The 13,155-nt window shown below is 38.6% G+C and overlaps 1 protein-coding gene across 1 annotated transcript in view; it reads left to right on the top strand.

The window, feature by feature from the left end:
* RP1 (RP1 axonemal microtubule associated) overlaps positions 1 to 13,155 on the top strand; it is a 354,720-nt gene that overhangs the window by 195,224 nt on the left and 146,341 nt on the right. Inside the window, exons 27-29 of the mRNA XM_059724092.1 lie at positions 96 to 324; positions 9,603 to 9,757; positions 10,636 to 10,714. Coding sequence (XP_059580075.1) covers positions 96 to 324; positions 9,603 to 9,757; positions 10,636 to 10,714 — 463 coding nt within the window. The remainder of the gene's footprint in view (positions 1 to 95; positions 325 to 9,602; positions 9,758 to 10,635; positions 10,715 to 13,155) is intronic.

The raw sequence follows: 13,155 nt of genomic DNA, 5'->3' as shown, positions 1-13,155 counted from the left end.
CAAATTGTAAGCTGGTTCATCTGCATTGTTATCAGTATAGGGAGGACTGGTGAAATGTACCATTATAACAGACGCTTCTCTTTTTACTATTAAAGGTTAATCTCAAAGATCTTGGACAACTCTATAAAATCCGCATTGGCCATGACAACAGTGGAAATGATCCCAGCTGGTACTTAGAGGAAATTAAACTCGAGAGAGTGGCCCTAGTCTCTGATCAGAAGATTCATCTGCCTGTAAACTGCTGGCTAGCTGAAGATCAAGATGAAGGAGACACATGGAGAGAAGTGGCAGTTCGAAACTCTACAACAGAAGAGGTTTTGCCATGTATGTGTTGAGTACATTTTATTATATATTTATTAACCCAAAAGTGTTGCATATTATGATGGATTGGCAGCTTTTCATGCTTCCATCCATGTCCAAAAGCTGGTGTAACCAGCCCCAGGACAATCTCTTTTTACATAGTAGAATTTTCTGGTTGTTGCTACATCGCCCATGTCCCCAACATCTATACGGTGGATGTGGCTAGTTTTTGTGATCTTTGCCTTTTTGTGATCTTTTGCTATTGTAACTTTGGTTTGAGATGCTCTTTAGAGGAACCAATAGATGGATCAAGAAAGTATAAAGATGAATTTGATATTATTTGCTATCACCATGAAATATAAGTATGGTTTCACCTGCTCCTGAGCTTCAGCTAATAGTGCTTATATGCAATCTCTGATTGAAGCCACCAGATAGCTGTTTCCCAAACCAGGTTTAAGCCACTGTCTTAACAGTGAAATATTTACTTTTACACTTTATCTTGTAGGGTATCAAAAGTTATCACTGCCTTTGATACTACTGTCCTTTACAAGTGAAGCAGGAAAAACAAGTATAAATTCATTTATAAAAAGGTCCTGAGATTTTTTTTTTAGGATCATGGGGATATAAGAAAAGTCATTTATCACAATTTATTTTAGAGCATTCACTTGATATAAACAAGATGATGGTGCAGGTATAAGACGGTACTGTTGGCCAATCCTAGGCTTTATTGTATTATCATTTGAATAAATTGTATTCAAGATGAGGTAGTGAATATAGAAAAAATCAATGACCCAATGTAAAGAAGGGTCATCACACACTTAGTAACAGTCAAATAAATTAAAAAGAGGGACAAATGTGTGAAAGAATTCGACTTAAATGGAATGTCATTTCCCAAAAGAACACTGTAGAACAGAGCTGAGAAAATGGTCTTCTCTAGATCTTAAAATCAGAAGGGTCCATTAGCTCATCTAGTCTAAGCATATCAACACACAGCCACATGGGCTGAATCCAGTTTGCAGAGGTGGGTCATCCAGGTGGTGGGGCTTCTCTCTGGCCAACAACTCACTCTTGGATCAAGTTGTTGAGCTTCTTGCTGTGGAGCATTTGCTCCTATAGCCAGTGTGCAGCACAGCCAACACATAGGGGATTAATACTGCCTGCCCCCTTATCCGCAGCAAATTTTCCAGGCTTTGATTGCCAGTCAGAATACAAATGGGCAGCAGAGTGGCAACATTGACCCCCTGTATGCTGGCTGTGCTGACACAATGACTCTGGTAAGCTGTGACAAGAAATCACATGGACCAGATCTGAAGCTGGGTGTTCTGGCCCATGAGAAGAACCATGGTCTGGATCAGACATGCCAATTCAAAATCTGAGTTTGAAATAATCTACTTTCCTGTATTACACAAACTATACAAATATTTGGAAGGATGGACATTGCCTGCTCACTCATTTTGTACTTTCCCCATTCTCCAGATTCCAGAACATTACACAACCTAACACTCTTGCTTATTAAGGAGTTACAAAATTGAAAGTGATCAGATTGAACTAAGGCCTATACATTTGGGAAATAATAATGCCTTGCCAAAGAATTACTGTTGGGGTCACCAACTGACATAAATTCCACATACAGGTGCAATAGAAAAAATCATCTGCAAAGTGATGTCAGGGATGAGCTTGATCCACAGAACCCAATTCTGTGCTGTGCAATCATGTGTGCCAGTCCAAAAGAGGTGTGGGGTATGATCATTCCAATGTATATACTGACTTTTCACAATTGCAAAAATCTATTTCAGGTGTGGGGCAGGTGAAAATCACATCTTCATTTTCTGTCATTGAAAATACTTTCAAAATGGGTCTTTTATTCAGCCCAGTTAACTTTGGGGCATTGTTTTTGCAGGAACATCATCATTTTTTTACTTGCTGCCTATATTTTAATGAGAGAGAGAGAAAGAGAGAGAGCAAGCATTTTAGAAATGTCCTAAATTTGTAAATTTATTGTTACAAATTAACTATTGATTTTTAGCTCATTTTAAATTCAACATCAATATAAATGTATTGATTTCCCAAAGATTTTCTATTTAGCTTCTTCAAAACCAGCAAATGAAATTCTATCCAGTTGCATTTCCCATTTAAAAGGGTAATTGCTTAAAAGTGCTGGACAAACCACATCATGTCATTCTGTCCAACAGAACAAATGATCTACTACATATTACCTAATAGTAACCTGCTGCAATTTAGTAATTTGTCTCCTATGCTTTCAAGTCAATCTGACACCAGTGACTTCACTTAATTAAACATACTAAATTCACTTAATTAAAAATAGTATTAAATTGACTTAATTAAAAATAGACAAAATATTTTAAAAGAAAAAGTATAAACTAATCTCATGAGAAATTGAATTTTTATTACTCTTATTTATCACTGGAATGTATTACTCAGCATCTCCCTTAAACCTAATCTTCACCCATCTTTCTCCTTCCAACATTCAGTTGTATTTCCAACAAACTTGAAGGCTTGGAATTGGTTTTGATTTCTTGGTCTCTTACTTTGTCTGGCTTCTGTAATCTCCATCCTCTATACCAAACTCCAGGGTTCTACCTGGTCTTCATTTATATCATCTCTGAAATTTCTTCTTTCAATTAATTCAAATTTAATAAATAAATAGAACAAGAAAATACTTTGGGGGGATATGGTGGCAGTTTACAAATATATCAGGGATGAGCATCAGGGGCTAGATGAACAACAATTCACCAAAGTGCCCCAGGGAAAAACCAGGAGCAAGGGTCATAAACTCCTAGAAGAAGGTTTCAGACTGGATATAAGGAAAAATTTCATGGTTTGTGTCACCAGACTCTGCAATAGACTCCTAGCGGAGATGGTGCAGGCACCTACCTTGTAGATCTTCAAAAAGAGACTGGATGCACACGTTGCTGGGGTTATTTGACTCCAACAGTCTTTCCTGCCCAGAGTAGGGGGGGCTGAACCCAATGATCTCACAAGGTCCCTTCCAGCTCTAAACTTCTGTGAATCTGTGAACTCCCCTAAATTCTTTCTTTCTGCTCTATTTTTTCTGATTTTAGTAGGTTTTCCCTTTGGTATCCCTGTTTGTTTTCTTACATGCCAGTTAACTCAAGATGGTGCTGTTAAAATGATCTTTCTGCTGAGAGTGATGCTTTCACCTCTTTGCTGACTTGCCTACATCTCCCACATCAAATTCAGACTCCTTAAACCTCAGGGCTGTGTATTGCTCTGCCCTTGCTTATATCTCACCTTTGTTTTTTACCTACTTCCAGATCGACCAGATCTGTGTGTTCCTTTTTGTCTTCTCCTATCATTGATTCATGTCTTCCTTGCTGGCATCCCTTCTTACTCTTGGATCTCCTTTCTGGCAGTTCGGAACATTGGTCCTGACTTCCAGTGTTCATAACTACATACTTACTGAAACAGTTTTTTGTTAAGTTGGCTTTTTTCCTTGGTCCTACTTCAGACCCAGATTCTTTTGAATAATTTTAGTTATGGCTGTTTTAAAATTAATAATCATGTTCTTAATTGAATAGGCCTTACCGGGTCTCTCTGTCTCTCTCACACACATGCATGCCCAAAAGACCTGAAGCTAAAAAACAATGCTACGTTAAGTGCTCACAACTTTGCTTTAACTGCTTGTGACTTTAAATCTGCAAAAATTATTTTCTTCAAACCTGACTTGGGCTTTTGATCTGAGCTTTCATAGTGCTGCAATTTTGAAATTGTGGTTGTTTCTAAGTTATCTAAATGCAACATTTGTAATGAGGCTATCTATTGCAATTGTGACTGCAGATATCTGCATTCTATTCTATCTATTATGTTCATGCTTGCTGCAGAAAAGTTGATATAATTTGGCTTTTTTGCCTCATCTTTAGAGGGAAGCAAATCAAGAAAAACTCTAGCCCTAAAGGGTTTCTTTTTTTGTTTTGAGAAATGTAAGAGTGAGTATAGAGAGGATTAAAATAAGCTAATAGTGTGGTCAGTCTGTTCCAGCATTAGTGGAAAAATGGCTGGTTTTAGGTGCTCCTGGCATTGCCAGTGAACCAGACTTTAATAAAATGGCATAAAAGATAACCACAAAATATGAAAGCTTCTCATGTTGTCATTATCATCCATGGACATTTACCAAGTGCCAATGTAAAAATTCAGTTTGAGACAAGGATCCATTGACATGAAGTAAATCAACTAATATCTGTACTTTTCCTGTAGGTTTCTTTTATGTTATAAAGAATAACTTCTGTTATGAAATCAGTGGGGCTATTAATTGAAATGTAAGGATACAAGTTGATTAATAGCTGAGGAATATGCTTCCTTTGGATATCACTGCATACTGATGTGCTTTATGGAGATTTATTTAGGGGGGGGTTCCTTCATCTGAAGCATCCAGCCTCAGCCTTTATTGGAAATAGAATAGCTGTCTAGTTAAATCTTTGGTTAGATCCCATTATAGGCATTTTTATATTGTTCTTTGGTATCATTTTTAACCACCCCCTTGAGAAGCATGGAATGTAATACTTGTTTTTTTATGAGCAGAGAGAGGTAGTTAGCTATGCTAGTCTAAAGTCAGGCAGAAGGCAGGGTAGAGAGGCATCTTATAGTAACTGAATCACAGGTGCATAAACTTTTGTGAGCAGGGGTTCCCTTCATCAGATGCTACCATAGTGCAGTATTGCAAAAGTATCACCTGATGAAGTGAGTAGAGTGGTACTTTTCACCCTTCCTATAAAGATGTGCCTTTGTGCAACAAAGAATACAGGATTCATGGGAGCAGCAAGTAAACAAAAACATTTTTTTTTAAAAAAGCTTGCTGTTGAGAACACTCATCAGGTTTAGGTTCTTGCTCCAAGGGAGCTATCTCTTACGGGACATGTGGACAAGATATTTTCTGTTTAATACAGTAGTATAGAGAATTTCCTGTCAAAGTACATCATAATGCACATGTAAGGCTGTAAGCAGACGTTGCATTTCTCCCAGGAAAAAGCCTTGTGTGCCAGGATCCTACACAGATGTTCACAGTCATCGTCCTGCTTCAAGTACCTGTGAAGTATTCTGGATAAAATGTGCTAACAGTTTTTCCCAGGGTATTGCTGCGTGCATCTGTAAAGTTAATTGTAGCTCATCTAACTTAATTGAGGTTCATTCCAGGGGCAAGCCTGTCAGGCTGCTATTCTTCATGGCCTCCTACTGGCAGAAGGGCATCAATGCAACTTTGAAGGGCTCTGTGTACAGAGGGCTGTGCCCTTACTGTTTTGATCAGAGTTAAAACCTGGAACAATCCAAACTTCCTCACATGAGATGTCTGTTTACAGGCTTAGTTAATCAGAATGTGCATTCCATTATTATTCTTGCCCCAAAATGTTATTTTCTGAACACTGTTTCTGTGTGCAAAACCTAAAAAAAAAACATTATCCCAGCCTCAAGGGGCTTCACTTTTACCTTAGACAGACTAAACATATTCAAATCTAAAATTCTCCATGTGGCAAGAGAGCGGAAGAGTCACAAAGAGGTATATATATTATTTTCCTCTGTTTTTCTTTCTTTTATTTATTTAATGTGCACTTCTTTTTTACTTTATGTGAATTATTCAGACGGGTATCCATAGAAGGTCATATTTGATTCAGTCATTATAGTTTCTCTGATTTATCTCATAGTCTTTTGGTTTTATATTATAAATTAAATATGAGCCAATTTCTGTCCCTATTCCTGTGTTATGTTTTAGTTTTCCCTAATGCTATTCCTGTGCATCCGGTAGTTAATTCATTCACTTTGATGAATGAACCAATTTATCTCAATAAACCAATAAACAAATTTAACCTATATCAGCCAAGTCTGATACTACATCCAAAGTAAAATAATTTGTTCAGAGCCCCTTCCTTTAAAACATTTATTACAGCAGGGCTTAATTTTCAAATAAGGTTTCCCAGTCTCTAAAATGTACACACAATTATTTTCCCTGCAGTTTCAATAATACAAATCACTTGTAGGCACACACAATATAGATATCTGCCTGATCTTTTAGTTGGGGGCTACAGTCTGCTAATAGCATCTGCTGATGATTTGTAGTTTCAAAACTACCGGTATAAAATATTAGCACAAAGCTGTGGGGTCAGTATTGGGGCTAGAATCCACACCTCTTACTGAAAATAGTACTTTTCACAACCAAGAGTCCAGTTCGATAGCATTCTCCATGGGAATAAAAGCACAATCAATCCACTGTTTTGGAAATTTGACTGACTGTATTGTATTAACTGTGGTCTTAACAGGGACTATGGTCCTTATCCTACTACTCGGACTCACTGTTAACTCTGATGTCTCTTTGTGGATTATCAACCTTGTTCATCTCAGTCAATCTAATCAATACACTTATGGTATTACCTCTCATAGAGGTTCCCCTTCCCATCCATATAAAAGTTTTTCCTTCTGCCAGTCCTTCCATAGCATCTCATCAGGTAGGTTGTTGGCTATAGGTAATGTCTCTTTAAATCAGTTAGTCTCTAAGATGCCACACACCTTGCTTTACCTTCTGCAATACTGCTCATAATCCATTGCTATGTGTATGTATTCACTCTGCCAATTTGCTCTGTGTGCTCTCTCTGTTCTCCCCTCCAGCATCTGAACAGGTTTTTTTTAAATTCTAAAGCAGATTCTTCTACTTTGTTATTGTACAGCAGGGGTGTCAAATGCATCGGGCCCCTTGGGCTGGATGAATGGTTCTGGGTTGGTCCTCAGGCTGGATCCAGTGTGTAGGCCTGGGTTGGCAGAGGTGCTATGGAGTGTCTTGGAGTGCAGTGGCAGGGTGGTGCTGCCAGCAGCATAAGCTCTAGTCTGGTCCTGAGTGCAGCTAGCAGCGTGTGCTCCAGACAAGCCCTGGGTTCTGTCTGCAATGTGCACCAGACTGGCCCCACATGCTGTGGGCAGTGCATGGGGCTGGTTTTGCATGAGCCAGAGGTAGTGCCTGGGTCCAATCTGAGACCCACTATTAACCAGATGATAGCACTCCACAGGCCAGATCTAGCCCATGTGATGCATCTTTGATACCCCTGTTGTACATAATCAGTGTACAACTATATATGGTATTAAACATCACTTTGATATCCAACTTAATTATGCCTCCAGCTTCACTCCCAGCTGCCTCATGTCATCCATGAAAAAGACTGGCATTTATTTTAGAGCAGAAGCATCTCTGCTAGAAGCATAGTAACTGGTTTTTATCAGGTTTTACACATTTTCCACAGATATGCATCTTTCTGGGTGAAATCTAATCATACCTCACAAGCTAGGAAGTGCTGGTCCCAAGGTCCCTTCCAGCCCTAATGTCTATGAAGTCTATGAAAATGTGACCAGAGAATTTTCAATTCAAAATTGAAAAGTATTGCAGAAAACAATTATGTTGATTTAAAAAAAAAAAGTCTCTCATTTTGAGTCAGTACACCATTTGTTGACAGATTTGGAGAAGTATTCATTTGTACGAGGCCCCAGCCATATGTTACATTTAAGACCTGACAGCCAGTTAAATGCATCTTAAGTTGTGATCCAGCCACACATTCAATCAATTAATGGCTGCAGGTGCTTGCTGCTTGCTGGTGCAGGAGATGCCTGGGTTTGTGGTTCCAGGCTCTCACTGCATCGGTAATTAGGCATGATTGGATCTGATCTGGATCCCATGATCATGCCTCCTGCCATGCTTACATAATACACGTGGCTTGTACATCAGATCCTATCACTCCTTTACTTGAACATCTGGCCAGACTCCAGAGTAAATCTATTTAAAAAATCCATGGTGCTTTTTTCCAAAAATGCCATGACTATGTCCCAGCTTGGTCAGACATATATTATATCTATTCTAGTTCCCTTTGCATCTTCAAATACCCATGGTGGTGTTCTTCACTTCTTGTCCTAAATTGTTTGCAGTTTTTAAACTTGCCATGAAACGTTAGCTGCATGGAATGTCACTGGTAAGGGATGATTTGGGTGTGTGTATAGGTGTGAGGTTTTTGGGTTGTTTAAAAAACTGTTTTCATATATTTTGTTTGTGAAATGTGCCATCTGTAAATACTAGATTCTATTAGGAGCAGTGATTCAGTAGTAGTAGCACCTTTAATTGATATCTACAGAATACTCTTTAATAACAACATCATAATAGTTTGTTATAATTTTCCTACTTGTCTTTCATCTCTTTCTTAAAGGTTGCTTAAATGTGCTTTCCCTTGGGTCCTTGTCATCTTTCTTCTCTCTAGAGGGCTATTAAAATCTCCATTACTGAAACAATAATCTCTCTTATCATGTATTAGATAGTAACAGAAGTGACCAGCTGTGATTAGAATAGAAACACTGCATGGAAAAAATGCTACTAAGACCTAATTAGGAGCAAAATTTATTTATATTAAAAGGAAAGCTAATAAATAAATAAGTGCACTGGAATACAGTATCATGTAACTGCTAAAAATAATTATTTTGAAACAGAACTTTTAGTGTCTGATTAATTATGATGATAATATTAGTGTAGTTCAACATTTCTAAATATATTACCTTTCTTTCTAAACTGTGTGAGCAATGTTTTTAAAAAATAATCTAGTGAATATATTTAATTAAGATGGCTATTTTAATGTGTTGATGTTTAATGTGGATTTCATAAAACACCTTAAAAACATGTCAGGTGGTCACTGACAGTCTACTTTCTTGGCCTAGACAAGGGGCATGCATGTGTGTGTGTGTGTGTGTGTGTGTGTGTGTACATCCTTGCTTATATAGCACACAGATCTGAAAGTGCTTTGATTAACCAGAATTCTTATTCCTTTTTTCTTGGGGTTCAATTCATTTGTGGGCCAGTTGCCAAGAGTTCTATGATTTTGCACAAGATAGTTTCACTCTTGAGATTGACAACTCCATGGTTTTGGTGGAGCAGAATGACAGTCCTCAGGTTACTTACACAAGTCCTAAAAAGGGCTTCAAAGAATAAGGCTTTGGCCTGGTTTTCAGCAGGGAGACAAGAAAATGGAACACTGGGGAATGAATGCGTGCTAGTTTGTTTTACTGAGCAGATGGGGTTGCTATGTTCAGCACATACTGTTGCTTTTTAAGGTCAGTGGTTTCATATTTATATACAGAGAATTAGAGTTATTGAGCCTGGAGATGACAAATGTGTAGATCATTGCAGCTAATTCCAAACTTGACAGAGAGGGTACAATCTTCTGGCCAACTGTCAATGATAAAGCAGATAAATGCATACAAAAGAAAAGCAAATAATCAAAAGGTTTTTCCTCTTTTTTCTTTAGTGGTGGTTTATGAGATCCATGTGCACACTGGGTCTAAACTTGGTGCTGAAACAGATTCTAATGTATATATCATCTTAATGGGAACAAGAGGAGATACTGGCAAACGAAAGCTCCACCGATCTAAGAAAAATAAAGTCAAGTTTCAGCAAGGACAGGTAAAGAAAAAAATGTGCAAAGCTGCACTATTTCTGATCAAGGCTGAGAGTTTACTAGCAGCAAATAGGTTCTTCAAAAAATTCTACATGCATCTTGTTCACAAATTTTCTTCGATCATTTTAGTTTTCTCAAATATGTCCTTTATTCAAAATTATTTACAGAATTATTTTATTTTCAGTCTGTAGATTATGGGGCATAATTTCCTGAGAGTTTCAAATACTCAAAGTCAAGCTATATTGATTACTTTTGATAAAATGCATGAGTTGCACGGTGGTGGTAATGTTTCTGTACCTGTGATTGTATGGCTTTCACTCCTAGAATCAAGTTACATATCCCTGCTGCCCCCAGCATCTTCCCTATACTGTGCTGGGGAAGCAAGGCAAGCAGGGTTAAAAAGACACCACTGAGGCTTGTCCCATGCCTATGGAATCCTCAGCTACCTGATTGAGGCAGTTTTAAGACCCTTAGCATCAAAGGCATCAACACACCTTTAGAATCTGACTCACTTTTACAGATGGCAGGAAAACAACAAGCTTTATCTATTGATATTACTTCCATTTGCAGTTGAACCTGTACAAGATATACAGTATTATACATGTGGGCCCAAGTAATCCATGCTTACACAAACTCTCCAAGGATGAACCTATATCCCTCATATGCTCTGCTCTTTTTTTAACCTGGGTATTTGTGATTAAAGGAGAAATACACAAAGAATTTGGGACTTACTTCTACTCAGAGTTGAGGAGTAAGTTTAATGCTTAATTTAACTTGTTTCCAGAAGTAGCATCTGGAAGGCAAGAGTTTTCAACATGTCTCATGATACTTGGACCGGTATAATCAAGACCTGCATCAGTCTTATTTTTTTCTGGTTCCACAGGTGGATATCTTCTGCCTAAAAGCTATATCACTAGGAGACCTAAAGAAAATTCTGATTAGCCATGATGGGACTGGTCCAGGTAAGAGTTAACTTTCTAGTGACTAAAATTTTTCTAAGCTGTTTTGAAAACACAGTATATTTTATTTTTAATATATAACATCCTTCACACACAGCAGTGTTACAAAAGGACTTGCAGTGAGAAGGAGAATAAAGGAACACACACTTACTACTATGTACAGTAATGAGATAATAGAAAACTAATGTTCTGGACAGCAATGTAGATATGGGAGTTCCTGTAAAAAATGTCAGCTCATTCTTGTTTTGCCAGCTGATTTAAAACAGAGTGCCATTTATTTGTTGTACACTGTTACAGAAGAACTTATAAGAATAACACCTAGAACTGAGTAAAATACTTCTATAATAGAAAGTGAAAGCGAGGCACAGAGTTAGAACAGAGTTAGAGCAAGGATATTCAACAGACACTTTGCCACCAAATGGAGTCTTAGAGGACCACGGAATAGAGACTGTTAGCTTGAAGGAGCATAAAAAAAATCTGACAACTTTAGGCTATTTGTTATATATATATATATATATATGAGGGCACATGCTCCCTGCCAGCTCAGGGTTGCCCCCCAGGCCATGGGCCACACTGCCACTGCCAGCCAGAGACCAGGGCTGGCCCCTGTGTTCCCTGTCAACCCAGGGCAGAACCTGGGCAGCTGCAGCCAGAGCCTGGAGCTCCCCCTGGCTGCTACTGGGAAGCAGACCAGGGCAAGAGCAGCTCTGGCCTGAACTGCTCCTTCTTGGCTCAGTTTGCCGCTCTGCAGTTTATTTAGTTGCATTGGATACATCTACACATGCAATTAGTGCACATGAATAAACTCTGGAGCCTGTTCCAGAGTTTTTTGCACCTGGGTGCACTGTTTGAATATGCACCTAGGAGCAACTAACTCTGGAGCAGTCAGCTCCAAAGTTTATTCATGTGCAGTACATGGAGCCTGATCAGAGTAGGCCTGGCTGGCTGGGGCCCCAGGGGCCAGCCTGCCAGCCGGGGGCTGTTCTGACCGGGCTCAATGCGCTGCGGAGGGTTTGGCTGGGGTACTTTAGCATGGGGCTAGATAGCAGGTAGCTCCTGCACTCAAGCACTTGTGTGCCTCAGCCAACCAGGTCAGCATCTGCACATGCGGTGCTGTGCACACAAAAAAACTCAGTGACAGGGTAGTATTTGTATTTAGAAATAGTATTTACAAATACTACCCTGCTGCAGAGCTTATTAGTTTCCTGTGCCCTAATAGGAGCACATGTCTAGACACTGAGACGTTTACTGCAGAGCTAATTAGTCATACAGTAAATGTCTTGTGCAAATGCACCCCATGAATTGCACGTGTAGATGTGTCCACTGGGTACCTTGGGGAAGTGTTTCTGTAGTTTGCATTACATTCTCTCTGCATGGTCACTAACAAAATGAGACACCTCTGGCGGAGAAGAGCCGCACGCGTTACCCTGAGATCTGTATCAATCTGACATACAGCTTGGTATCACTGGAATAGTATTAAAAAAAAAAAAGAGATGACATTTTAACAGCAATAAAGAGTCAAGTACAGCAAAGTATATTTGAAGAGTAGCTATGGTGAAGAGATGCAGAAAAAGAATCGTTTAAGGTCAGTAACTTAACACAGTACCTGACCCATATGACACGGGGCATATTATTCCTCCAATTGAATTGTACTGAGATGATGATCAGATTAGACCTCCTTAACTAAGCAGGGTCAGATCTTGTCAACACTTATTATTGAGGATCTTTGTCCCATTGTTCTAGGCCCTAGGCTTTGGGTTCCCTGTCCCTAAGAGATTAGTTTTACTTAAAACCAAATACAACAAACCACAGGAGAAACTGAGAGAAACCTTGCAAGACTGAGAAGGTTTAAATAATTTACACTGCAGGGCAGGTTGTTTTTTTTAATACTAATTTTAAAAAGTTCATTGTCCAGCTATAACTATTTATGCTCCTGTTACATGGTAGGATAGGTCTTGTCTCAGAAAAGCCCACATGAACTGGGAAGAGCCTTATGCTTCAGGAACCAGGGGAAAAAAATCTCTATGATGAAAAGTAAAAATAAACCCTGAATATTCATTTATTCTAACACTTTTTGGAGTCGGCATTCGTAACCAAACTCCAAATTAGATAATTTTATTAGGTGTATTTCAGTTATCCCCCCAAAATTTCAGTTGTCTAAGTTATTACTCAGTTCATCTGTGACAATGTTGTTTGTTTCATTATTATTCCTTAATTTTTATATAGTGCCCTAAAATTGATAGGCATCTGTGTAGCATAGCTGGTAGAAAATGGCTGCTGCGTTCTACCACAGAGGTTCAATGTTGAATGAGTGAACTCTCTATGAAGAGTCTATACAGTGCTTGAATCCTTTATGATTAAAGTGTTACATAAATGTAAGTTGCTGTTGTTGTTATCGGAACAGTAAATGAAAAATCTTCATGTTATTTCTTACCTCAGGCAAG

This window comes from Alligator mississippiensis, chromosome 3, assembly GCF_030867095.1.
Source record: "Alligator mississippiensis isolate rAllMis1 chromosome 3, rAllMis1, whole genome shotgun sequence".
In the NCBI taxonomy this organism is placed as follows: domain Eukaryota; kingdom Metazoa; phylum Chordata; order Crocodylia; family Alligatoridae; genus Alligator; species Alligator mississippiensis.
This window is presented reverse-complemented; position numbering and strand designations above follow the sequence as displayed.